The following is a 26,855-nucleotide window of genomic DNA, read 5'->3' as shown; positions in this document are numbered from 1 at the left end:
ATGTTTAAAGTCCCAATATCAATTCACATTTACCCTTCTTAAACACATCGGGGTGATGCCTCTATATCACTATTATTATTAGAGATACACTCCATTCCACAAACAAATACCTGTAGTCCCTATTCCTTTATTTGTATTTGTTTTAGTCATGCCCATTGTAGAATATTCTTCTAACCCCCAAGGTCAGAATTCATCGCTGTTGACTCCTTTACTCACCCTAGCTACTTTCTCTACAAGTATCATTTTTACCCATGTGCAGCATTAGTCTTTGTGTGCTGAACCCATCCCCAACTCACCATTGTGTCCTTGTGCCCTAGTCCATCTCCTGCTCAGCATTGTATACTAGCATCCTGGTTCTTACCTAAAACCATCTTTGTATGCTAAAGTTGGCTTCACCCAGTACTCACTCTGGACACAGTAACCCTATAAAGTTTTTTTTTAACCTAACATTTTTTCTTCAGTACTAGTCCTAGTCTTTTAACTTGTTTTTACTTTTACTAGCCCCTACTATAATTCGTTTTGGTTCCTTCCTGGTATAATGGTCCTAGCTGAGCTCAGCCTTGTGTCCATGCAATCATCTAGGCAGGATTTCACCTGTTTTCCTTCTTCACCTTTCTTGTCATTTTTCATTGTTGGTTTGGGTAATGGCCCTCATGATGCTCAGCTGGGCTTCCTGGTATATTAGTCTAGGCAGGTATAGCACTCTTCCACCTGTATACTAGCCATGTCCAACCTTGTTTTTTTTGTATACAACCTCTAACAACACTTTGTCTTTTTACACTTGGCAGTCATGCTCAGAGCTAAGTAAGTAAGTAAGTAAGTAACTAAGTAAGCTATCTATACCTCTTTTTGTTTTACAGGGGATGCCCTCATACAGAAACATATGTTTCTAGAATCCTGGGTTACTCCACTTGGACATTTATTTACCTCTGAAGAAGTGATATTGAGGATTACTCCCGATGTGAGTCTTGTGCTTTTGAATGTCAGTATTCAGGCCTTTACACTGGATTTTGGAAGAGGTAAGCCACATTTAGGCATGGACTTTATGTTCGGGTCGAACATGAGTTCGACTTGAACATTGGCTGTTCGCCCGTTCGTCGAATAGCGAACAATTTGGGGTGTTCGTGGCAAATTCGAAAGCTGCGGAACACCCTTTTAAAAGTCTATGGGAGAAATCAAAAGTGCTAATTTTAAAGGCTTAAATGCAAGCTATTGTCATAAAAAGTGTTTGGGGACCTGGGTTCTGCCCCAGGGGACATGTATCAATGCAAAAAAAGTTTTAAAAACGGCCGTTTTTTCGGGAGAAGGGATTTTAATAATGTTTAAAGTGAAACAATAAAAGTGTAATATTCCTTTAAATTTCGTACCTGGGGGGTTGTCTATAGTATGCTGTAAAGTGGTGTTTGTTGTTTAGAACAGTCTGACAGCAAAATGACATTTCTAAAGGAAAAAAAAAGTCATTTAAAAGTGCTAGCGCTAGTTCCGGCTATTAATGAATAATGAAGCCCCACGCCCGCAGACCCCCACAACCACCGGGTAAGGGTTTTGGGGATGAGGCCCTTCTCCCTGAAGGGTCTGGTATGGATTTTGAGGGGGACCCCCACGCCTTTTTTTTTTTTTTTCTTTATTTTGGCGTGGGGTTCCTCTTAATATCCATACCAGACCTGAAGGGCCTGGTATGGAATTTAGGGGGACCCCCACGCATTTTTTTTTTAAATTTTAGTTCGGGGTTCCCCTGTGGGGAAATTCCATGCCGTGTTTATCAATGAACTTTTATGTGTATTGTCGGACCGACAATTCATTATAGCCGGCACTAGCGCTAGCACTTTTAAATTACTTTTTTTTATTTTATAAATGTAATTTTGCTGTCAGACTGTTCTAAACACGGGAAACATGTGGCACTTTACAGGCATACACCCCCCAGGTACCAAATTTAAAGGAATATTACACTTTTATTGTTTCACTTTATTAAAATCACTGCTCCCAAAAAAACGACCATTTTTAAAACTTTTTTTGCATTGATACATGTCCCCTGGGGCAGGACCTGGGTCCCCAAACACTTTTTATGACAGAATGAAGTTTTTGCCTGTTCGCATGTTCTGGATGCGAACCGAACGGGGGGGGTCGGGGTGTTTGGGGTGTTCGGCTCATCCCTAGCCACATTAGGGTGACAATATTGACATTCGTTATGTAGTATTTTACCTACACCCCTAGCTCATGGTGATCTGATCTCACTGTTGTAGATGGGATTATCAAACTGCAGAATCCTCTCATTAAGTTGTTTGTTACATTTTCTTTTTATTCATAACAAATGTGCTACTTTTCATTAATATTTCAATGTCAGAGGCACAGCATTTTCTGATGTAGGGTTTGTGTCCCCACTCTCTCACCTTAACCTAACCCTATCCCACCCACTGTCTACACCACCCAGAGGAAACCTGGAGCAAGAGTCATTAATGAACTTTCTTTTGAATATGCTGTTTGCCTGGCTAACCAGCTAACTTCAGTATTTCAAGTACACAGACCCTGAACAGTTTACAGATCAGTAGTTTTATCCTTGATCTATCTTTCCTTGCTGCATGCTAGTGCTAAGTCAGTCACCAAGGAAGACCAAAACCCAGAAATAACTAACATTTTCAGAACTCAGCTGCAGCATTCAAAGTATTTCCATTTTTAGGAGAGCTGCGCTCTCCTCCAGGGCATTCTCTGACATATAAACCCTTCTTGTAAGAAAAAGCATAGAGGTTGCTGGGATAGCTAATCAGTGGACAGCACAGTTCCCAGCTAATGGAAAGCTTCAGATTGCTACTTATGATGTAGGCATCATTCTCACGAGGGAGATCCGCTGCCTCGGAGTCCGCCTCTGTCCGCCAGCTCAGCGGGAGATCTCTCCGTTGATCTCCACTGAGCCAGCGGATGACAGGTCCCTCTCTGCTCACTGAGCGGGGAGGGGCTTGTCGAGCGCTGCTAGTTACTATGGAGAGATCGGACGAAAACGGACAGCATGTCCATTTTCATCAGATCTCACCCGATCCGATCCGCCAGGGACGGATGCGAACGTAGGGGCATCTGTCTGATTTTAGCGGATCGGACCGCTGACATCCATCGTTTCACAGACTAGCATGGAGTGCCCGTTCAGGTCCGCCGACAAAACTGACAGGCGGACCTGAATGGTCCGACAGTGTAAAAGGGGCCTTAGAGCTTTCCAATCATGTAACCACGGCAATAGTGAATCATGGGGGTAATATGATAATAAAGCCTGCCCCACCTCCTGGCATCAGAACCCCCTTAAAGGCCAACGGAAAATGGAAAAATAGCATTATCTTATTGGTATTGTCTTAAAGCATTCATGTTGAGCTAACAAATCTGGTATCAGGGCAGATCAGCAGTATCAGCAGACCAGAGGATCTCCACAGTCTCCTTGGCTTGTAGTGTAATGTGGCAAAAATTCAAATTGAAGCACCTCTCCCCTGCTAGGTGGTGGATGCCAAGCCAGCTACTGACAAAATCTGTGCTTGTAATCACATTGGAAAAAATAACATCTTCTAGTCTTTCACATTGTTGTCAATCAAGCCCTGATAAAAGGGGTGTTTTGGGCCCCCAAAACAGGTTGGCTACTTTTGGGATTGTCCCCTGTCTTTTATTGTAATAAAGTTGTATCTGGACCTCTTAGCAGTGGTATGGTGTGGAGCATTTGTGAGGACAGGTGTTGGATGAAAAGAGCTGGCTCATTATCAGGGTTCCAACTCATCCCAAAGGCATTCAGTAGGGTTGAGGTCAGGGCTCTGTACAGGACACTCTATGGATCTGGCTTAGTGCAGTCATGCTGGAAGAGAAAAGAGCTGTTCTCAAATTGTTGTCATAAGTTGGGAAGAGTACAAATGGCTAAAGAGTCTTTGGATAGATAGATAGATAGATAGATAGATAGATAGATAGATAGATAGATAGATAGATAGATAGATAGATAGATAGATAGATAGATAGATAGATAGATAGATAGGAGAGTACAAACTGTAAACAAAATTAACAAAAAAAAAAGTTTGTCTTTAACTGAAAACTAAATTGTATTTTCTTTTGTATTATCCAACACAAACTTTGCAGGGTGCGGATGGAACTTAAATGTCACTGGTAAGTAGCTCATCATAGAATTCAATTTACATTTTAGTATGTTGTATTTTTCACTCAAAGTTTGTAATTATGTAATTGTTAGGGGCGAGAATTTACCTGGATAAGATTTATACCCAGTTTGTTGAAACATCCTCAAAATTCAGAAAATACAAACTTTTCCCCAAAAGTGTATGGTGGTGTATCTTGGTATTCAATGCATTATTTTTGAGGGGCAAATATACAAACTATTGTCAAAAAAGATGCATAGGAAGCCAGACACTGCCATTGGGGGTACTGTATGCACCAAAGAAAAAAAACAAAACCTTACCCTGTGCACTCAGGAGAGCATTTAGTTTGTATGCCAAACCCAAACCCTATTAAAATCAGTGGGAGACAAATCTGTCATTTTAAAAATGCCCGTTTTCTGGGCTAACATGCAAGGGGTATGTTGAAAAATTTCAAGGATGCGGGCACTGCCCTGTGGACAGTGGTGTATTTTGGTTTTGTGCCTCCCTAGGCAAGACTAAAATTGGACGTTCCTCCATCTAAATTTGTCCCACCCCAGCCAGGTTATATCATTCTTGTCTCAGGGTCTGATGAGGAAGCTGCAGCCATTCACAGTGAACAGCTGTGGCTTCCTCATCAGACCCTGAGACATGATTCCTCCTAGTGCCACATATGTGGTCAATGGAGCAGAGGATGGGGTCAGCGGGACATAGGAGGTACTGCACTGGTGGGTACTGATGAGGATGCACTGATGAAGCTGTACTAATATGCAGCACCGATAGACACTGATAGGCGACACTGATGGACACTGAAAGGCATCACTGATGGGCAATGATAGGCTTCACTGAAGGGTACTGATAGGCAGCACTGAAGGGTACTGATAGGCGGCACTGAAGGGTACTGATAGGCTTCACTGAAGGGTACTGATAGGCAGCACTGAAGGGTACTGATAGGCGGCACTGAAGGGTACTGATAGGCGGCACTGAAAGATACTAATAGGTGGCACCGATGGGCACTGATAGGCGGCAATGAAGGGCACTCATGGGCAACACTGATGGGCAATAATAGAAGGCACTGATGGGCAATAATATGCAGCATTTTAGGGCACTGATAGATGGCACTGATGGGCTATGATAGGCAGCACCGAAGGGCACTTATAAGAGGCACTGACGGGCACCAATAAGAGGCACTGATGGGCACTGATAGGTGGCACTGATGAGAAGGCACCGATTGGCAGCATTAATTGGCAGCTCTGATGGGCACTGATTGGCAGCACTGATGGGCACTGATGTGTGCTGTTGGGGCTGCGCTGATAATCAGCACACTGATCATCAGTGCAGTGCCCTATTTACCAGTACAGATGATACTTGCCAGTTACCGGTATGTCGATAACTTGCAGGTTTTTTTAGATCGTGATCAGCTGTTATTTGAACACAGCTGATCACGTAGTAAAGAGCCTCTGCGATTTGCTCTTTACCCCAAGCTGTGATCAGCTCTGTCCTATGGACAGAGCTGATCACAGATCGCGCCAGGTGCGAGCCGCAGCAGGCGCTCATTTCTGGAAGGGCATCAATAGATGACCTCCCAGAACTGGACGTCATTCAGCTATAATGGGGCCGCCTGGGGGGCTTCCCCCTGAAAATGCAACACAATGCAAACGCCTTGTTTGCCTTGTGACAGATACGCCCCTGCCTGGGGAACATGTACAATGCAAAAAATGTTTAAAAAAATTCCATTTGAACAGGAGTAATGATTTTTAAATGCTTAAAGAGAAACATTAAAAATGTCCAATTCCTTTAAATGACATGCCTGGTGGGTGTTCTAATCCTGCCTGTGAAGGGGCATCTCTGTGATGTACAGAAAGTGCTGCAGCAGTGCTGATATTTACAAGGGAAAAAATGTTTAAATTTGCTGGCAAATGACTTTGACAGCTGTCATTGACAGCTTTGTTTGTTTAAAAAAAAAAAAAAAAACACACACAGACCTCTCCAAGGATCTGCTGTGTATTATGGGGGACCTTTGGAGGGATCTGTGTACCTTTTTAGAAGCTGACAATGAATGTCATTTGCTTACAATTTTAACTGTGTAATTTTTCTTCCTCTGTAAATTTTTGCTTAGGGATGGGCCGAACGACCCCCTGTTCGGTTCGCACCAGAATATCTCAAAAGTTCGGAACCGAATAATGAACCCCATTGAAGTCTATGGGACCCGAACTGTAAAAATCAAAAGTTCCCATTTTGAAGGCTTATATGCAAGTAATTGGACAAGAAAATTAGAAAAAAAACGTGCTAAATCATGTGAAATAAATAATCATATATAAATTTGAAATTGGGGGATAAACCCAAACAAATAATATAAGTGAAAAGCAGCAACTCTTAATTATATGACACCCATAAATCGTTAAAATGTAGAAAACACGAGAGTCGCGCTAAAAAATCAACACAAAATTGGTGAAATATGTGAATCATATACAATGGTGAAATATGAGAATCATATATAATGAATAAGGCTAATTTGCATATATAAAATAAGCTGGATAATGTGAAATAGTCTTGTAAAGAGCTATATAATGCCAATGTAATACTAGAGAATAGTCTCTGTGAGTGGTGGCACCTAATAATAACCACCCGTGCTGAAAACAGAACAACAAAGTCCACAAAAGACGATCTTGATCCACTCTGTGAAAAATTGTGATTCACCACCGAAAAGTAGAAGGGGTATCTCCTTACCAGAAGGCCGTTATCCCCCCGCCACAGAGGATCATAGCAAGCAAGAAACAGCTGTGACTCGAACTCGGCATCAATACTGGTCTGCTAAAATCTTCGGATCATCACATGGTTGGGACCAAATCAATAGGAAGTGGACCGTGTAACAAGAATAAAAACTCTGATAGTGTAAAACCTTACGAGTTTAATAAATCGCATATAAAAACACACTTACATAGGCGCTTCAAAAGATAAGCCTTAAGACCGGTCCGGCGGCCGCACAGACTCGAACAGACCCATCCTCTTGGAATATGAGCAGTGACTGGAGGTGACGTCAGCGCGTCACCCTGCTCCGCCCTACACGTTTCGTAACGGGATTACATCATCAAGGGGCAAGCGCGCATTTTTACTGGTGGTGGTGTGCACTCCTTTTGAGGACGAACAATCCCTGTGGTGGAATTGTGTGGATACACTGATCACAAGAAGAGTTTTTCATGTTTTATTTCTTCATTTTTTCATTTTATGGACTATTCATTTCTATGTAGGATTTATTTATTTTGGAGATTTGCACTTTATATTTATAATTTTACACATAGCGCTACATTTATTATTTACTATCCATTTTGAAATTAGTGTGGTGTACCACTTGGAATGTTTAGCAGCTGTTCATGTTTATTATTAGGTTATCTTATTTAAACATCACAATATTGCTTACTTGTGGCGCTGATTGTTTCATCCTATAATTTCCACTGTAGCATTGCCAAAGTCGAGTTCCACCTGGTGGGCATGTCAGAAATCAGCTGGCATGGCGTGAGCCACCTCTGGGCCTGCCCCTGCAGAGCTGCAAGAATCTCTGCTCCAGTGTGGTTTCTGGCCCCTAGACACACAAGCTGAAGCACTGCATGGCACCTTTTAGCCTGACTCATTGAATAGTCCCTTGAACATTTAGTGGGTACTTGTGGTTTATAGGACAATTCAGCAGAGGAAGGCATGGAGGAGGAGGAGGAGGAGGAGGGTATAGAGCTGACAAATCTTGCATATTCACCACTAGCTGTATGGAGGCACAACAAGCTGCAGCACTGAGCCCTGTCCTGCATTCTTCTGTGTTGCAAGGAGAGTTACCCTGTGTGCTGTGAATGAAATATATTGTCCCTGACCATACTTGCTGGACCACATGTCAGCAGTAATGTGGACTTTGCGGTTGACTGCCTTGCCCAACAATGCCACGACTAGGGATGAGCCGAACACCCCCCTGTTCGGTTCGCACCAGAACATGCGAACAGGAAAAAAGTTCGTTCGAACATGCGAACACCGTTAAAGTCTATGGGACACGAACATGAATAATCAAAAGTGCTAATTTTAAAGGCTTATATGCAAGTTATTGTCATAAAAAGTGTTTGGGGACCTGGGTCCTGCCCCAGGGGACATGGATCAATGCAAAAAAAAGTTTTAAAAACGGCCGTTTTTTCAGGAGCAGTGATTTTAATAATGCTTAAAGTCAAACAATAAAAGTGTAATATCCCTTTAAATTTCGTACCTGGGGGGTGTCTATAGTATGCCTGTAAAGGGGCGCATGTTTCCTGTGTTTAGAACAGTCTGACAGCAAAATGACATTTTGAAGGAAAAAACTCATTTAAAACTACCCGCGGCTATTGCATTGCCGACAATACACATAGAAGTTCATTGATAAAAACGGCATGGGAATTCCCCAAAGGGGAACCCCGAACCAAAATTAAAAAAAAAATATGACGTGGGAGTCCTCCTAAATTCCATACCAGGCCCTTCAGGTCTGGTATGGATATTATAAGGGGAACCCCGGCCAAAATTAAAAAAAAAAAATGACGTGGGGTTCCCCCTAAATTCCACCCCGCGCCAAAAAAAAAAAAAAAAACGGCGTGGGGTCCCCCCAAAAATCCATACCAGACCCTTATCCGAGCACGCAACCTGGCAGGCCGCAGGAAAAGAGGGGGGACGAGAGTGCGGCCCCCCCTCCCTCCTGAACCGTACCAGGCCACATGCCCTCAACATTGGGAGGGTGCTTTGGGGTAGCCCCCCAAAACACCTTGTCCCCATGTTGATGAGGACAAGGGCCTCATCCCCACAACCCTGGCCGGTGGTTGTGGGGGTCTGCGGGCGGGGGGCTTATCGGAATCTGGAAGCCCCCTTTAACAAGGTGACCCCCAGATCCCGGCCCCCCCCCTGTGTGAAATGGTAAGGGGGTACATAAGTACCCCTACCATTTCACGAAAAAAGTGTCAAAAATGTTAAAAATGACAAGAGACAGTTTTTGACAATTCCTTTATTTAAATGCTTCTTCTTTCTTCTATCTTCCTTCATCTTCTGGTTCTTCTGGTTCTTCTGGCTCTTCTGGTTCTTCCTCCGGCGTTCTCGTCCAGCATCTCCTCCGCGGCGTCTTCTATCTTCTTCTCCTCGGGCCGCTCCGCACCCATGGCATAGGGGGGAGGCTCCCGCTCTTCTCTTCTTCTTTTCTTCTCTTCTGTTCTTCTTCATTTTCTTCTCCGGGCCGCTCCGCAATCCATGCTGGCATGGAGGGAGGCTCCCGCTGTGTGACGGCGCTCCTCGTCTGACAGTTCTTAAATAACCGGGTGGGCGGGGCCACCCGGTGAACCCCGCCCCCCTCTGACGCACGGTGACTTGACGGGACTTCCCTGTGACGTCACGGGGAATGCCACAGGGAAGTCCCGTCAAGTCACCGTGCGTCAGAGGGTCACCGGGTGGCCCCACCCCCCGTTATTTAAGAACTGTCAGACGAGGAGCGCCGTCACACAGCGGGAGCCTCCCTCCATGCCAGCATGGATTGCGGAGCGGCCCGGAGAAGAAAATGAAGAAGAACAGAAGAGAAGAAAAGAAGAAGAGAAGAGCGGGAGCCTCCCCCCTATGCCATGGGTGCGGAGCGGCCCGAGGAGAAGAAGATAGAAGACGCCGCGGAGGAGATGCTGGACGAGAACGCCGGAGGAAGAACCAGAAGAGCCAGAAGAACCAGAAGAACCAGAAGATGAATGAAGATAGAAGAAAGAAGAAGCATTTAAATAAAGGAATTGTCAAAAACTGTCTCTTGTCATTTTTAACATTTTTGACACTTTTTTCGTGAAATGGTAGGGGTACTTATGTACCCCCTTACCATTTCACACAGGGGGGGGGCCGGGATCTGGGGGTCACCTTGTTAAAGGGGGCTTCCAGATTCCGATAAGCCCCCCGCCCGCAGACCCCCACAACCACCGGCCAGGGTTGTGGGGATGAGGCCCTTGTCCTCATCAACATGGGGACAAGGTGTTTTGGGGGGCTACCCCAAAGCACCCTCCCAATGTTGAGGGCATGTGGCCTGGTACGGTTCAGGAGGGAGGGGGGGCCGCACTCTCGTCCCCCCCTCTTTTCCTGCGGCCTGCCAGGTTGCGTGCTCGGATAAGGGTCTGGTATGGATTTTTGGGGGGACCCCACGCCGTTTTTTTTTTTTTTTTGGCGCGGGGTTCCCCTTAAAATCCATACCAGACCTGAAGGGTCTGGTATGGAATTTAGGGGGAACCCCACGTCATTTTTTTTTTTTAATTTTGGCCGGGGTTCCCCTTAATATCCATACCAGACCTGAAGGGCCTGGTATGGAATTTAGAGGGACTCCCACGTCATTTTTTTTTTAAATTTTGGTTCGGGGTTCCCCTTTGGGGAATTCCCATGCCGTTTTTATCAATGAACTTCTATGTGTATTGTCGGCAATGCAATAGCCGCGGGTAGTTTTAAATGAGTTTTTTCCTTCAAAATGTCATTTTGCTGTCAGACTGTTCTAAACACAGGAAACATGCGCCCCTTTACAGACACACTATAGACACCCCCCAGGTACGAAATTTAAAGGGATATTACACTTTTATTGATTGACTTTAAGCATTATTAAAATCACTGCTCCTGAAAAAACGGCCGTTTTTAAAACTTTTTTTTGCATTGATCCATGTCCCCTGGGGCAGGACCCAGGTCCCCAAACACTTTTTATGACAATAACTTGCATATTAGCCTTTAAAATTAGCACTTTTGATTTCTCCCATAGACTTTTAAAGGGTGTTCCGCGGCATTCGAATTTGCCGCGAACACCCCAAATTGTTCGCTGTTCGGTGAACTTGCGAACAGCCAATGTTCGAGTCGAACATGAGTTCAACTCGAACTCGAAGCTCATCCCTAGCCACGACATTGCCTTCCACGTGATGGTACAAAGCTGGAATGGACTTACATGAAAAGAGAAAGAAGGCACTCAAATGCCACGTCCGTAATATAAGGGGAGAAAGAAGGGGTACTACTGGCGGTACTACCAAATATCAGACTTTATAGGCCAGGAAACAATGGAGAAAGAAATATTATAAATAAATCATCACATTTATTGAAAAACTACAAAATATACACATAATTATTGGAAAGAGTAAAAAACATCATACATTTGCATTTATGCAATTTGTACAGTGAGCCCTTGTGCGTCTACGCGTTTCGCCATTAGGCTTCTTCAGAACACGACCAAGGTTCAAAGACGATAAGAGAACGAAGAGATAAGAGATAAGAGAACGAATCTCACCATCTTGAGTTGGAGTACATTGTTGTATATACCCCCACAGCCTGGGATAGGCGATGGGTTTTCAAAATTCAAAATAATTAATGAATTTAAATTTTGATGAACAGGGGCAAGTAAAGGCTTCACTCCAAACATGTATGGGGCCAGCAGAGCAAAGATACATGGTGTATATCAAGGAAAAGGACCTTTATTGGGATTATGGCTAGTAAAGCCTGAAAAAACCTGCTGTGCGTGGAGTATATAATAAGGAAGCGTGCCCCTGGGAGACAGCCGGGCACTGTACAACATTGTACTGTCTCCCAGGGACACGCTTCCTTATTATATACTCCATGCACAGCTGTTTTTTTTTCAGGCTTTACTAGCCAAGAGCAACACTTAATCCCAATAAAGGTCCTTTTCCTTGATATACACCATGTATCTTTGCTCTGCTGGCCCCATGCATGTTTGGAGTGAAGCCTTTACTTGCCCCTGTTCATAAAAATGTAAATTCATTGATTATTTCGAATTTTGAAAACCCATCGCCTATACCAGGCTATGGTGGTATATACAACAGTGTACTCCAACTCAAGATAGTGAGATTCGTTCTCTTATCTGTTGCGTCTTTGAAACTTGGTCGTGTCCTGAAGAAGCCTAATGACGAGACGCATAGACGCACAAGGGCCTTACATGAAAATAAATAGCGACTGGTAACCTGCCATTGTGGTAAAGCACATTCTGCAAATTCACGGAAGGGGGTAGAATCCACCAGACGGAAAGGCAGAAGTTGTAAAGACAGCAGCTTTGACAAGCTTTCCTGTAGATGCTGGGCATGTGGGTGGCAGTGACTGTATTTATTTTTTGCTGCAGCAGATGAGGCAGAGAAATTTGCCGGCTATAGTCTACAGATGGTGATGTGCTACTGGCAGATATACTGCAAGGACCTGGGACATCCTGCACTATACCATCATCCCTGTCAGTGGAGGCTGCTGAGAGGTCATGAGGTATAGCAGGGACAAACTGAGGTAAGTAAGGAGGAGGAACAAGTTTTCTCCCCTTTAGTGTGGCTTCCAGGTTCTCTTGCCAACGTGCTGAGTGGTGGGAGGTTAAAAGCCTTGTCAAGCATGTGGTACCCAAATGGTGTTTTTGCCACGCTTGATGTATTTGAGACAAGTTTGAAAATTGCAACAGTGCGATCGGCTGCACATGTACTAAAAAAGGCCATGACAGCTGAGCTGTGGGAAGTGGGCCAGGAGTAGGGATGAGCTGAACACCCCCCTGGTTTGGTTCGCGGCAGAACATGCAGACGGACCGAAATTTTGCACGAACTTTCGAACACCTTTAAAGTCTATGGGACCCGAACGTGAAAAATCAAAAGTGCGAATTTTAAAGGCTAATATGCAAGTTATTGTCCTAAAAAGTATTTGAGGACCCGGGTCCTGCCCCAGGGGACATGGATCAATGCAAAAAAAAGTTTTAAAAACGGACGTTTTTTCGGGAGCAGTGATTTTAATAATAAAGTAAAAAAATAAAAGTGAAATATTCCTTTAAATATCGTACCTGGGGGGTGTCTATAGTATGCCTGTAAAGTGGCGCGTGTTTCCCGTGTTTAGAACAGTTCCTGCACAAAATTACATTTCTAAAGGAATAAATGTCATTCAATACTGCTTGCGGCTGTAATGTAATGTCGGATCCCAGCAATGTGGATGAAAATTATTGATAAAAACAGCATGGGTACCCCCCCCCAGCCCATTACCAGGCCCTAAAAGGCGTGGGCCAATAGGCCCTACATACTCTGAACAGCCGTATACAGGTGGTCCAAACAAGACAGGGACTGTAGGTTTGTTCTTAAGTTGAATCTGTTGTAATTTGGAACAGGTACACTTTGTAAGTGTAGCTTTAACCACTTGCTTACTGGGCACTTAAACCCCCCTCCTGCCCAGACCAATTTTCAGCTTTCAGCGCGGTCACAATTTGAATGACAATTACTCAGTCATGTAATACTGTACCCAAATGATTTTTTTGTCCTTTTTTCATACAAATAGAGCTTTCTTTTGGTGGTATTTAATCACCTCTGGGTTTTTTATTTTTTGCACTATAAATGAAAAAAGACGGAAAGTTTTGAAAAAAAAAAACGCATTTTTCTTAGTTTATGTGATAAAATTTTGCAAATTATTAATTTTTCTTCAGAAATTTTGGCCACAATTTATACTGCTACCTATCTTTGGTAAAAATAACCCAAACTAGTGGATATTATTTGGTCTGTGTGAAAGTTAGAGAGTCTACAAGCTGTGTTGCAAATCATAAAAAATTAATCAAACCTGAAGTACTGACGGCCTCTCATTTCTTGCGACCCGAACAAGCCAGGAAAGTACAAATACCCCCCAAACGACCCTTTTTTGAAAGCAGACATTCCAAGGTTGTTAGTAAGATGCATGGTGAGGTTTTTGATGTTGTCATTTTTTTCCCACAATTCTGTGCAAAATTAAGATTTTTTTTCCACAAAATTGTCATTGCAATAGGTTATTTCTCTCACATGGCATGTGTATACCACAAATGACGCCCCAAAATACATTATGCTACTCCTCCTGAGTATGGCGATACCACATGTGTGGGACTTTTTCACAGCGTGGCCACATATTGAAATAGCACCATCAGGCGTTCTAGGAGCATAAATTACACATCTCATTTCTCAACCACCTATTACACTTTTGAAGGCCCTGGAGCACCAGGACAATGGAAACGCCCACAAAGTGACCCCATTTTGGAAAGCTAACACCCCAACGTGTAATCTGTGAGGCATCATGAGTCTTTTGAATGGTTCATTTTTTTCCAGAAGTTTTTGGAAAATGTGGAAAAAAAATGAAAACGCATTTTCTTACGCAAAGTTGTCCATTTATAAGATATTTCCAACATATAGCATGTAAATAGCAAAAATTACACCCCAAAATACATTCTGCTACTCCTCCTGAGTATGGTGATACAACATGTGTGAGACTTTTACACAGCCTGGCCACATACAGAGGCCCAACATGCAAGGAACACCATCAGGTGTTCTAGGGACACATAGCATGCACATACCAAGAATTACACCCCAAAATACATTATGCTGAGCAAAGAGTAAACAAAAGATTACCTGTTTGTAGTAGCACAGTTGTACACAGGAGGATAGCACTGGTCCAGGCAGAAGGCAGGGACTTGGTCAGCAAAAGCGAACGCAATTTTCCAGACAACAGGCAGGAATAATGTCCATAGTCAGTACAGGCAGCAGGCAGGGATACTGTCCATATACAGTCCAGGGTCAGTGCAGGCAGAGATTGTCAGCAGTGCCAAAATATTGGTCCTGGTAGTAGGCAGGTCCATGTGGTGTGGTCAGTTCATGCGACAGGCAGAGGCATGATGGCATAGGTCCTACAGGCAGCAAGCAGAAGTAGGGCCTCGTTCAGGACAGAATGGGGACAGGGGTAGAGGCTTCTCCCACCCAAATCTCTTTGAAGCCTCCGAGTCTCCAGACCCTAATCTAGGAATGAGAAAACAAATGAAATTGTTTTCTTCATCCAGAAAAACAACTCTGGACCCCCTCAAATATGTGAGACCCCTGTGTTGTGAATCCCACTAGTCCACTGGCAGGGTACAAGATCAGTCCAAGAGGCAGGCAAGAGGCATGGTCAAACAGTCCAGGGTCTGTTCCAGATCAGGCAGAGGTATAAACAGAATCGGTAGGCAGAAGCATGGTCGAATAACAGTCCAGGGTCAGTTCCAGATCAGGCAGAGGTATAAACAGAATCGGTAGGCAGAAGCGTGGTCGAATAACAAGCCAGGGTTAGTTACAGAGCAAGCAGAGGCATAAGGGGTATGAAGGTAAATGGCAGGAAGTGAGGGTTATGTTTACCATACTTCACTAATAATTTAGTGAAGTATGGTAACGACGGAAACAGTCAACTATGCAGAGGCCTGGTTGTGAAGGACATTGGGGACAATGATAAGTGGTGTCTCTTCTCACTCCTCGTTTGGAGCACACCCGGCATTTTTTCTGACGTTTTTGGCCTGTTGGTCCGGGAGGGATTTTATCGGGTAAGTGGCGTTCAGAGAGTCTGCTAATCACATTGGATCTAATGTTTTCTGGGGGGCCGTTCGGGTATGGTGATTTCCTCCTGGTAGCCAAGGAAGGGTTTGGGTCTTTCAGTGGAGTTGCGATAAATTACATAGGTGTTGTATATGGCCAAATTAAACAAATAAATTGAAACTTTTTTATACCACTGGTATGTTCTTCTAGTGGAAAGGTAGAGAGGGTTCGAGCATCTGGTCGTTGAAGTCAACACCCCCCATGAACATGTTGTATTCGTGGATACATGTTGGCTTTTGGATTGGGCCACTCCTCCTGGTGATCTCAACGAATGTATTGCTGTGGATCGAAGAAAGCATGTAGACATCCCTTTTGTTCCTCCACTTCACAGCCAGAATTTCCTCATTCCGTAAGCTCGCCGCCTCCCCTCTTCTTCTTGTTGACGAGGCTTTGAGGAAAGCCCTTCCGGTTCATCCTTACGGTGCCGCATGCTGGAGTCTTCTTTCTGTGAAGGTTGCGGAACAGGGGCAAACTATAATAAAAATTGTCCACATACAAATGATAGCCTTTCTCCAGGAGTGGGTTTATGAGTTCCCAAATGACTTTCCCGCTTGATCAAATGTATTCTGGGCAATTAGGAGGATGTAGCTGGGTGTCCTTCCCTTCGTATACCATGAAGGCAGAGGTATACCCTGTAGCTCGATCACACAATTTATACATCTTCACCCCATAGCGGGCCCATTTGGTGGAAATAAATTGTTTTAAGCCCAGCCTGCCAGAAAATTTGACAAGGGACTCATACACACATATGTGTTGGTCTGGGGTAAACAACTGGGGGAAGATTTCAGAAAAATAATTTATTAGCGGCCGAGTTTTTTATAGCTTGTCAAAATTTGGGTGATTTCGGGGAGGGCACTGGGTATTGTCATTATAGTGTAGGAATCTCATAATCATGAGATATCTGGTCCTGGGCATTACTGAGGAAAAGATGGGCATGTGGTAGATGGGGAGGGTAGACCAATATGAACATAATTCATTTTTTCTGTTTAGTCCCACACAGAATGTGAGGCCCAAAAAAAATGTTAACTCTTCCACTGTTAGGGCTCTCCACTCGTAGGGACGGGCATAAGAGGACGTTGGGTTACTTGCTATGAATTGTTGTGCATACAGGTTGCACTGGGCCACAATCGATGCAAGCATGTCCTCAGTAAAAATTAAATGGAAAAAGTCTATCAGGGAAAAATTTTCTGTGTCCACCTGGACTCCTGGCTGGGCAGTGAAAGGGGGAGCGTTAGCTTCTCCTGAATTAGGAGGAAGCCACAAGGGTTCTGAAGGGAATAGGGAAGGCTGGCATGGGACCTAACCCTTTGAGACTGAGATGACACCCCACTGGCACGTGGCCTTTGCTGAGGTACTGCAGTGCTGGTGGATGGCACTGCGGTGCTGGTGGATGGCTCTGTGGTGCTGGTGGATGGCACTGCCTCCTCATCAGTATGCCTTCGTCTGGCGGGCGGACTCTCATACTCCTCCTCTGAGGCTGTCAGTGTACCACTGGTTAGGACAGCTCGTAGTTCACATCAGACTCAGAATCTGAAAATGAGGAGGAATCTGAAGCGGTGAGCTCTCCATTGCTCTCATCGCCCGCAAGAATATTGTATGCCTCCTCGGGTGAATATAATCTTCTAGCCATTGTTGGTGATGACAGAAGGCACTGATGACACGTGACGCTGATGATAGATGGCACCCTTACGTGGCACTGATGACACGTGACACTGATGATAGATGGGACTCTTACGTGGCACTGATGACACGTGACACTGATGACACTGACAACAGATGGCACGTGGCACTGACAGGTGGCACTGATGACAGATGGTAGTGACAGGTGGCACTGATGACAGATGGTACTGACAGGTTGCACTGACAGGTGGCATTGATGACAGATGGCACTGACAAGTGGCACTGATGGCAGATGGCACTGGCAGATGGGACTGGCACTGGCAGATGGGACTGGCAGATGGCACTGGGACTGACAGATGGCACTGGCAGATGGGACTGGCAGATGGCATTGATACTGGTACTGTGGACACTGTGTATGTGTTTTTATGCACTCACAATTTCACTGACTGAAGCACAGATTGCTCTCCCTCCTCACACGCGGTCTCTGTGTGAGGAGGGAGAGCCGGCAATGAGAGATGATCTCATATGTTTACTTTTGAGACCATCTCTCATTGACACCACCGATCGCGCTGTAAACGGCCGCTGTGATTGGCTGTTTACAGCGATCTTTGACTGGCTGTGTCCAAGGGACACGGCCAGCACAGAATTTCCCGCGGGAGCGCGCATCCCGGAAGTAAACAGGAGGATGTCCAGGGACACCCTCCCGGCAATTGGCGTCCGTGCTGTAGCCGTCTTTCGGGTATAGCGCGGGCGCGAAGTGGCGAGTCAAAAAATCTATTTTTAAGCTTTTTGGATAACATAGGGAAGGGTTATCACCCCTGTAACATTTGTTTTGCTGTCTGTGCCCCTGTTCAGAAGATTTCACCTCACTTTCTGTCGCAATGACAATTGGATTTTTTGGGGTTATTAGGGAAACAAGGATTGGTGATAAAGCATCAGTGGAGACACCTTTTTCCCATATTAACTCTTACAGGAGAGAATTTCCATTCCTAGGGGTAGATTTCCTCTCACTTCCTGTTGTCTCCCTCTGTTTGTAAGTAGGAGTCGTTTGTAAGTCCGGTGTTTGAAAGTAGGGGACCGCCTGTATACACTATACGGCCTGCCCTATATACTCTGCAGAAAATTGGGCCTTAGGTGTTGGTGGTACCAGAACACTATAAGCCCTCACAGTTATGCCCTGTACACATGATAGGATTTTCCGATGGAAAATGTGTGATAGGAACTTGTTGTCGGATATTCCGACCATGTGTGGGCTCCATCATACATTTTCCATAGGAATTTCCGACACACAAAGTCTGAGAGCTTGCTATATAATTTTCCGACAACAAAATCCATTGTCGGAAATTCCGATCGTGTGTATACAAATCCGACGCACAAAGTGTCACGCATGCTCAGAATAAATTAAGAAACAAAAGCTATTGGCTACTGCCCTGTTTATAGTCCCGACGTACGTGTTTTACGTCATCGCGTTCAGAACGATCGGATTTTCCGACAACTTTGTGTGACCGTGTGTATGCAAGACAAGTTTTAGCCAACATCCGTCGGAAAAATCCATGGATTTTGTTGTCAGAATGTCTGATCAATGTCCAACCGTGTGTACAGGGCATTACTCTTGGTGGGTGCTGGAACAGGCCCTGCTGTGAAATATCATATCAAGAATTGTAATTACATGCCCATGTTGAACAGGGGCAGAAAAATTGGGTCTTTGGTGGTGGTGTGGTGCCACAACACTGTAAGCCCTCACAGTTACTCTTGGTGGGTGCAGGAACGGGCCCTGCTGTGAAATATTAGATCAAAAATTGTAATTACATGCCCCTGTTAAACAGGGGCAGAAAAATTGGGTCTTAGGTAGTGGTGGTGGTGCTACAACACTGTAACCCCTCACAGATTCTGTTTTTGAGCGCAGGAATGAACCCTGCTGTGAAATGTTAGAGCAAATATTGTAATTACATGCCCCTGTCAAACAGGGTAAGAAAAATTGGGCCTTAGGCGGTGGTGGTGGTGCCACAACACTGTAAGCCCTCACAGTTACTCTTGGTGGGCGCAGGAACGGGCCCTGCTGTGAAATATTAGATCAAAAATTGTAATTACACGCCCCTGTTAAACAGGGGCAGAAAAATTGGGTCTTAGGTAGTGGTGGTGGTGCTACAACACTGTAACCCCTCACAGATTCTGTTTTTGAGCGCAGGAACGAACCCTGCTGTGAAATGTTAGAGCAAATATTGTAATTACATGCCCCTGTTAAACAGGGTAAGAAAAATTGGGCCTTAGGTGGTGGTGGTGGCACAACACTGTAAAGCCTCACAGATACTCTTGTTGAGCACAGGAATGGGCCCTGCTTTGAAATATTAGAGCAAGTATTGTAATTACATGCCCCTGTTAAACAGAGGCAGAAAAATTGGGCCTTAGGCACTGGTGGTGGTGTCACAACACTGCAACCTCTCACAGATACTCTAGTTGGAGCGCAAGAACGAGCCCTGCTGCAAAATATTACAGCAAAAATAGTAATTACACGCACCTATTAAACAGGTCCAGAAAAATTGGGCCTTAAGCACTGGTGGTGGTGCCCTGAAACAAAAATGTTCTTAGAAGAGAGGCTAGAGGGAGGAGTCTGCTAATGGCGCTGATTGAGAGGGCGCCGTAAGACGCTGGACGCCCGGCTCCACGAGCCCTCTCCGATGCAGCAGACTGAGATGTGTAGCTTGTCAGCCTGAACACTGGCCGCCGCTGACCCCCCCCCAGGACACGGGGGATACCCCACCAGGAACGAGGTGAGAAGTTTCCTTAGCATAAGATCAGGAACGAGGAAGTGATTATGAAAAACGGACCACAGAAGGGTATATGAGACGTGCTGAAGCGGCCCCTCCTCTCCTCTCTCTCCTTTGCGGAGAGACGCTTGGATCAGCTGCTAGGAGAGCAGGAGAAGGTGAGGGAGAGTGCAGCAGTGGGGGACGGAGCAGAGAGACATGGAGAGCGAAGGAGGTTCTCGGCTGTGGGTGTCTGTGTGTTCCACCTGTGTGTGACCCCCCTCCCTGTGCTGCCGATCGGATTACACACAGTGGAGTGAGAGAGAGGAGAAATTGACTGACATTAGAAGCTCCCCCGTCAGATAAGTACTGTACTTTACACAAATAGAAACATATGTACCCTCTATTTGCCTTTATTCGACAAGATATAAACCTAAAAGAAATACATGTCTACTGGAGGAGAGGAAGAGTGATACAGGAGCTTGTCTTCTCGTGCCACTGCTAAAGAACATTTTCCTTTTTTTTTTTTTTCTTTTTTTTGTTTGTTTTTTGTTTTTTCTCTTCTTCATAAATATCCAAAATGCAAGTCTTTAGAAGGTGAGGAAGAGGAAAAGGGGTGAAAAAGGCAGAGACAATACACATAAAGAAAAGTATCAACATTAATATAAGCTTGTAAATGAAGGAAATATAGCCTCGGTCCCCCTCATGGGTTAATTAACCTGACTTATTTGCTTGATAAATTCCTGCACTCTGCGTAGCGGCAGCTGAAACAGAAATCTTCTTTTCTGGAAGGTTGTTTTTGAGACCCACACTTACTACTGAAACGGCTTACTGCTAGAACCCAGTTAAGAAACATAACTCCATCTAGAAAAAGCTGACTCATAAACCTGTATGTACGAGAGGTAAAATCTGATTTATAGTTTCCAACCCCTAACGTGGTGGACAATTCTACAAAAGATAGCCTAAATAAGAACAAATAAATAAAGATCTGAGTCAATCTCGGGGGGGAAAAACATTACTAAAAGCCTGTGATATATACCTAAAAACACCTAGAAGCAGCATATTATACCCTACTGTATAAGGCGGTGCTTTGTCTTTTTTTTTTTTCCTCCTCTCTCCCCCTCTCTTAGTTCCTCTTTCCTCATGAGGGGCAAAAGTGGTAGGGGTGGAGGAGCCATGGCAAAATCCCCGCGGCTAAGTATCAGTCCCACATCAGGCCCAATGAATAGATATGTAACACAAGTAGGGGAAGAGGACGGGGCTACTATCGCAGGGGGAAAACAACAAAGTAACAAGGGGAGACAATTGGAATCCAGGGAAAAAAAGGAAAAAAAGAACCAGGATAAAACAAATATGGACAATAGCTCAATCCCAGAAATTAGACCAGAACAAGAAGAACAAGAAGTGGAAACACTGAATCCCCCTGGCACAGCAGGTGATCAGATAAAGGCCCAATTACCAACAATGTCAGATATGGAAAGAATGTTTGCAGCTCTGGAAAACTCATTAAAATCAGAAATGACAAAAATGCATAAAGACATGGGGCACCTGCTAGCAAGAGTAGAGGAAGTGGAAAAAAAAGCAGATGCCCACTCAAGAAGAATAAAAGAACTGAAGGGAGAAATCAAAATTCTAAAGCAAGAACAACAAGAACAGGCATACAGATTGGAGAATCAGGAAAACAAGGAAAAGAGGAAAAACATAAGAATCCGTGGTCTCCCGGAAGCGCTACAAATGGAAACAGAAGATCTATTAGATACAATAGGGTGAGCTCTACCTCTGACCAGTGCAGGCGAAATAAAGACGGATTTAAAGATAGAAGGAGTACATAGACTAAGAAAATCAGTGGGCCTGGCAAGGGATATTCCGAGAGACATCCTAGTGCGTTTCGATAGTCTGGAGAGTAAAAGTCAATTCTGGAAAAATATAAAGGGGAAGCCTCCAATAGTATACGAAGGAAAGGAAATCCAGATTTTCCAGGATCTTTCACAAGATACCCTGAGGAGAAGGAGAATGCTAAAACCACTGTTAAAAACTTTACAGGAAAATGGACTTCAATACAACTGGGGGTTCCCAGCATGTTTATTAGCAAAAAGAAATGGAAGAACGGCCAAACTGAGATTCCTAGAGGATATCCCAGACTTCTGCAGAACTCTAGATATCCCTCCACCCAAAATTCCAGAAGAAACAATCAGGAGAGCAGACAAACATGGGGGAGAGGAAGCTCAATGGCAATTGGTTCCTAGGAAATAGACCAGGGGCTTAAGGGGGAGGGTAAGATGTGGTCTGTTGGCAAGCTTAACTAAGATGAGAAAAGGTGTAGGAGGCAGTGGGGGGTGGCGGTGGGGAGAGGCCCGGAGTCGGCGACGCCCTCGGCAACACCCACCCTCTCCATATAGGAGGAAGTGGCTTGAGGCGCTATACAGATTTCCACCTCAGGTAAAGGAGTAGGTGTAAGAAACCCTAAGATTATTGACTATCTACTCATGACCTATAGGTCCAAGGTTTTTTGGGTTGGGAGGGGGGTGGGGGGTGGGTGTAAGGGAGAGGGGGGGGCGGAAAAAGGGATTGGGGATGGGGTATTGATCGAGAGGGTGGATAAAGTAAATGGGAGGGGGGTTAGGGGTAGGTTGAAAATCGCCTTACCAGAAAAAACACTGGTGTTCTACCGATCTTTGGGCAAGGGGTGCCAGGTAATTAAAAATGTTTATGGCAGGATCAAATAAAGTTAAAATTCTAACATATAATGTCCGTGGCTTGAACTCACCACAAAAAAGACGGTTAATCCTAAGAGAATTGGAAAAATTAGAAGCCGACATAATCTTCTTACAGGAAACACATATAACGCAGGATTCAAACGTGAAAATATTTTCAAAGAATATCCCTATATGGTACTATGGAGACTCTCCAATTAAGAGATCAAAAGGGGTCGCAATAGGCTTTGGGAAAAAGACTGGTTTTACTGTCGAAAAAATAAAAGCCGATCCGGAAGGACGTTTCCTTTTCCTCACAGGGACTATTCAGGGCATAAAGTACACGTTAGCAAATATTTACTGCCCCAACAAAAATCCTAAAAAATTCCTGGCGGAGAAATTAACAGCCCTATCGGAATTCAAACAAGGCAAGCTGATAGTAGCAGGCGATTTGAATTTCGTTATGGATCATAGCCAAGACTCTACATCCATAGCTCCAGACAGAGACAGAAGTCAAACGAAGAAAATTTAAAAAAAAACTACATGATTTACAATTAATAGACGTATGGAGAGCATGGCATCCAGGTAAAAAAGATTATACATACTTCTCGACAGTACATAAAACATACACCAGACTGGATTATATCTTTTTGGAACACAGACTTTTAGAAGAAGTAGTAGAGATAGAAATTGAAACCACAGTAACATCGGACCATTCCCCAGTAGGCATGCAGATAAACCTACAGGGTGAGTCTATAGGAAGAAACACCTGGCGACTCAATGAAAAGCTTTTGGAGGATAAAGATACCGAAAAAACCATAAAGGAAGAGATTGAAGAATACTTCCGGAAAAATGATACCCCTGATCTCCCAAGAACAATCTTATGGGAAGCACACAAATCGGTAATAAGGGGCAAGCTAATAGCTATATACAAATACAAATAAAAAAAGAGAAAACGGAATGAACATCTCGAAACTTCGAAATGAAATCCAAAGTCTGGAACTAAGACACAAAAAGGAAACAAAAAAAGAAATACATCAGGCTCTATTAGCAAAAAGAGAAGAATTAAAGGAACTGCTGGAAGAGGATGACAGACAAGAAATCAATAGGATAGTAAGCGAGAAGTTCAGGTTGGGCAATAAAGCAGGAAAATACTTGGCGAACGTTCTAAGGAAAAAAAAGAACTTAAATTATATAGAGAAGATAAAAAACGAAAAAGGTGAAATAAAGAACAAAACTACTGAAATAGCACAAGTATTTGCACAATATTATAGCTCCCTGTACTCAATAAAAAAACAAGAAACAATGCAACAATTGGATAGGAGAAGGAAACAGATCCTGACGTATTTAGAAAAAGCAAGCTTGCCAAAAGTTGACCCAGAAGCTCTGATGGATTTAGAAAGAGAGATAACGCAAGAAGAAATTAAGATGGCACTAAAAGAAACTCCTACTGGCAGGAGTCCGGGGCCAGACGGCTTTACGATTAGATATTATAAACAGTTTCAAGACCAACTGATCCCCAGACTATGCAAATATTTAAACAAAATAGGTGAAGACGAAGACATCAGAAAGGAGTCACTGTCAGCATACATTATCATAATACTGAAAGAAGGAAAAGACAAGGTCAACTGTTCAAGCTACAGACCCATAGCTCTATTGAATATAGACACAAAGTTGTACGCAAAAATACTTGCCACCAGAATAAAAAGTTTGATGCCACTATGGATAAATCCGGACCAGACTGGATTCGTTCCTGGAAGAGAAGGAAGGGATAATAGCATAAAAACAATTTTGATGCTAAGAAAGAAAAATCCTAATATCTCCCCAGATCTACTCCTGTCTATAGATGCTGAAAAAGCATTCGACAGGGTAGACTGGGGATTTATGATGACCACACTACAACATCTTGGTCTGGGACCCAGAATAATGAAGTGGATTACGAATCTCTACAAAGGACCCACGGCGTGCGTACCTGTAAATGGCAAAGTATTTGAAATGTTCAACGGAACACGGCAGGGATGCCCACTATCGCCCCTTCTATATGTGTTATCTCTGGAACCGTTTCTTAGTACTTTGCGAAACAACCGGGAGATAGAGGGGGTGAGATTGGGCGAAAAAGAACATAAAATCGCGGCATACGCCGACGACATTCTCGTATACGTCAATAAGCCTAAAGAAACTCTCTCAAATCTCTTGAAAGAAATTGACAAGTATGGAGAACTAGCAAATTTCAAAATTAACCCGGTAAAAACAGAAATATTGAACCTGAAAATAAAAAAAAAAGAGATTTTGTCCCTTCAAAAAGAATTCCCATTTACCTGGGTAAAGGGGGAGCTTTCCTACCTAGGAATTAAATTAACAGCATCTATTAATAAAATCTATTCTGCAAATTTTATCCCACTATTAAATGAGATATCGACAGAAGCAAAGAAGGTCAATATACAAGCACTTTCGTGGATCGGCAGAATCAACACGATTAAAATGGCAATACTACCAAAGATCTTATATAAACTTCAAATGTTACCAGTAATGGTCCCACAGAGTTTCTTCAAAGTTATACAAAAAATAATAACAAAATTTATATGGCAAAATAAAAAGCCAAGACTAAAAATGGCACTAATCTCGAGGAAGAGACAACATGGGGGATTAACAGCACCTGATATTTTAAGATACTATAAAGCTGTCACTATAGCACGGATGATAGAATGGACAAAAGAAAACAAGGAAAAAAAATGGATAGAAATGGAAAATACGTTAAGTAAAACTACGCTTCACAAAAATATTTGGATATCAAACAAACATAGAGTATTAGACTCCAACACACACGAGGTGACTAAAAGTGTATTCAGAATATGGGATGCACTACACCGTAAATATAGATGAGCACATAATTCACCATTAATACCCCTCACGGGAACAAAATTTTTTCCACCGGGTGAAGAAATTTTCCGCAGATTTAAAATAAAAAATCCACTAATTAAAGACATCACGAGGAAAGGGAAGCTGGAATCGGCACAAAAATTGGAAACTAAACTTGGGGGGAAACTAAGAAATTGGGAGTACCTACAACTAAATCACTTAATTAACACATCACCACACCCGTTTAGGGATGGAGAAAAACTCGATAGATTGGAGAAGCTATGTATAACACCTATGCCATTGAAAGGAGGTATTTCGAAAGTATATGATTTCCTGACAGACTTAGAAGGAAAAGATAGGCCACCCTTCATTGAAAAGTGGGAAAAAGAATTAAACATAAAACTAGATGATCAACAGATGAAGAATATGATTGCAGGAGGATATAACCAAGCCTGGGACATAAAAACTATAGAGATGAATTATAAATTCCTAGCAAGGTGGTACACGACCCCAGACAGATTATATAAAATGAATCAAGCTGAATCACCTTTATGTTGGAGAAACTGCGGACAAAAAGCTACAATGTTACACATATGGTGGGATTGTCCGAAAATCAGCTCATACTGGCAAGAAATTATTATAAGCATTAAGGAAATAACGGACGAAATGCTTGAGAGCAACATAATGACCTGCCTGTTTCATGATACAAATTCCTCAAAAAAACAATATACGGAAAAAATAACGTCAAGATTGTTAAACGCAGCAAAGGGTGCCATTCCCAAAAATTGGTTGAAAAGCGAAGGCCCAGTCCTAAAAGATTGGATCAAACAAGTTGATTCCTACCACAGAATGGAACGCCTTTGTTGCAAAGACAAAGAACAACTAGAAAAATATAAATCTGTCTGGGCCAGATGGGAAAAATTCAAGACCTCGGAAAAATACTGGCTGAAGGTATTAGAAGATACCAAATATTAAAAGGAAAGGTGAACACCAGAGATAAAAGTAGAAACACTTAGAGTAGGGCGGGGGGGTTGGGTGGGTATAGGGGAAGGCATAATGGGCAATAGGGGAATTTTTTTTTTTCTTTTTTTTTTTTTTTCTTAATACATACGCTAATATTAAAGAAGGAACCTACTGGGCTTTTATATATTCTTATAAGAAAAGAAACCACAATGATGTGAACCTGAGAATGGACGAGTTTTGAAAGATAAGCTGAAAAAGTCTCTCAAAAAGAAAACACTGATGTGGTGAGAAAGAAAAGGAAAAAAAAAAAAAAGAAAAGAGAATACAAAAGAAAAAAAAAGAAAAAAAAAAAAAAATGTTCTTAGAAGCTATCAACATGAGCATTGAGGAGGAATAGGATAGTCACTCAGCATAACAGAATAGTCACTCAGCATAGGCAGTCTTCAAGGGATCTCACATTCATAGAAAAATTAATCGGTTACA

General features: G+C 43.3%; 1 protein-coding gene across 1 annotated transcript in view; it reads left to right on the top strand.

The window, feature by feature from the left end:
- Nucleotides 1-883: 883 nt before the first annotated feature.
- LOC141134891 (proteinase-activated receptor 1-like) overlaps nucleotides 884-26,855 on the top strand; it is a 221,577-nt gene continuing 195,605 nt past the window's right edge. The window contains exon 1 of the mRNA XM_073624319.1: nucleotides 884-1,019. Within this exon, the coding sequence (XP_073480420.1) occupies nucleotides 884-1,019 (136 nt within the window). The remainder of the gene's footprint in view (nucleotides 1,020-26,855) is intronic.

The sequence above is a fragment of the Aquarana catesbeiana genome, linkage group LG03 (assembly GCF_042186555.1).
Source record: "Aquarana catesbeiana isolate 2022-GZ linkage group LG03, ASM4218655v1, whole genome shotgun sequence".
NCBI classification, from domain to species: domain Eukaryota; kingdom Metazoa; phylum Chordata; class Amphibia; order Anura; family Ranidae; genus Aquarana; species Aquarana catesbeiana.
The sequence above is the reverse complement of the archived record's forward strand: the minus strand, read 5'-3'. Positions and strand labels throughout refer to the sequence as shown.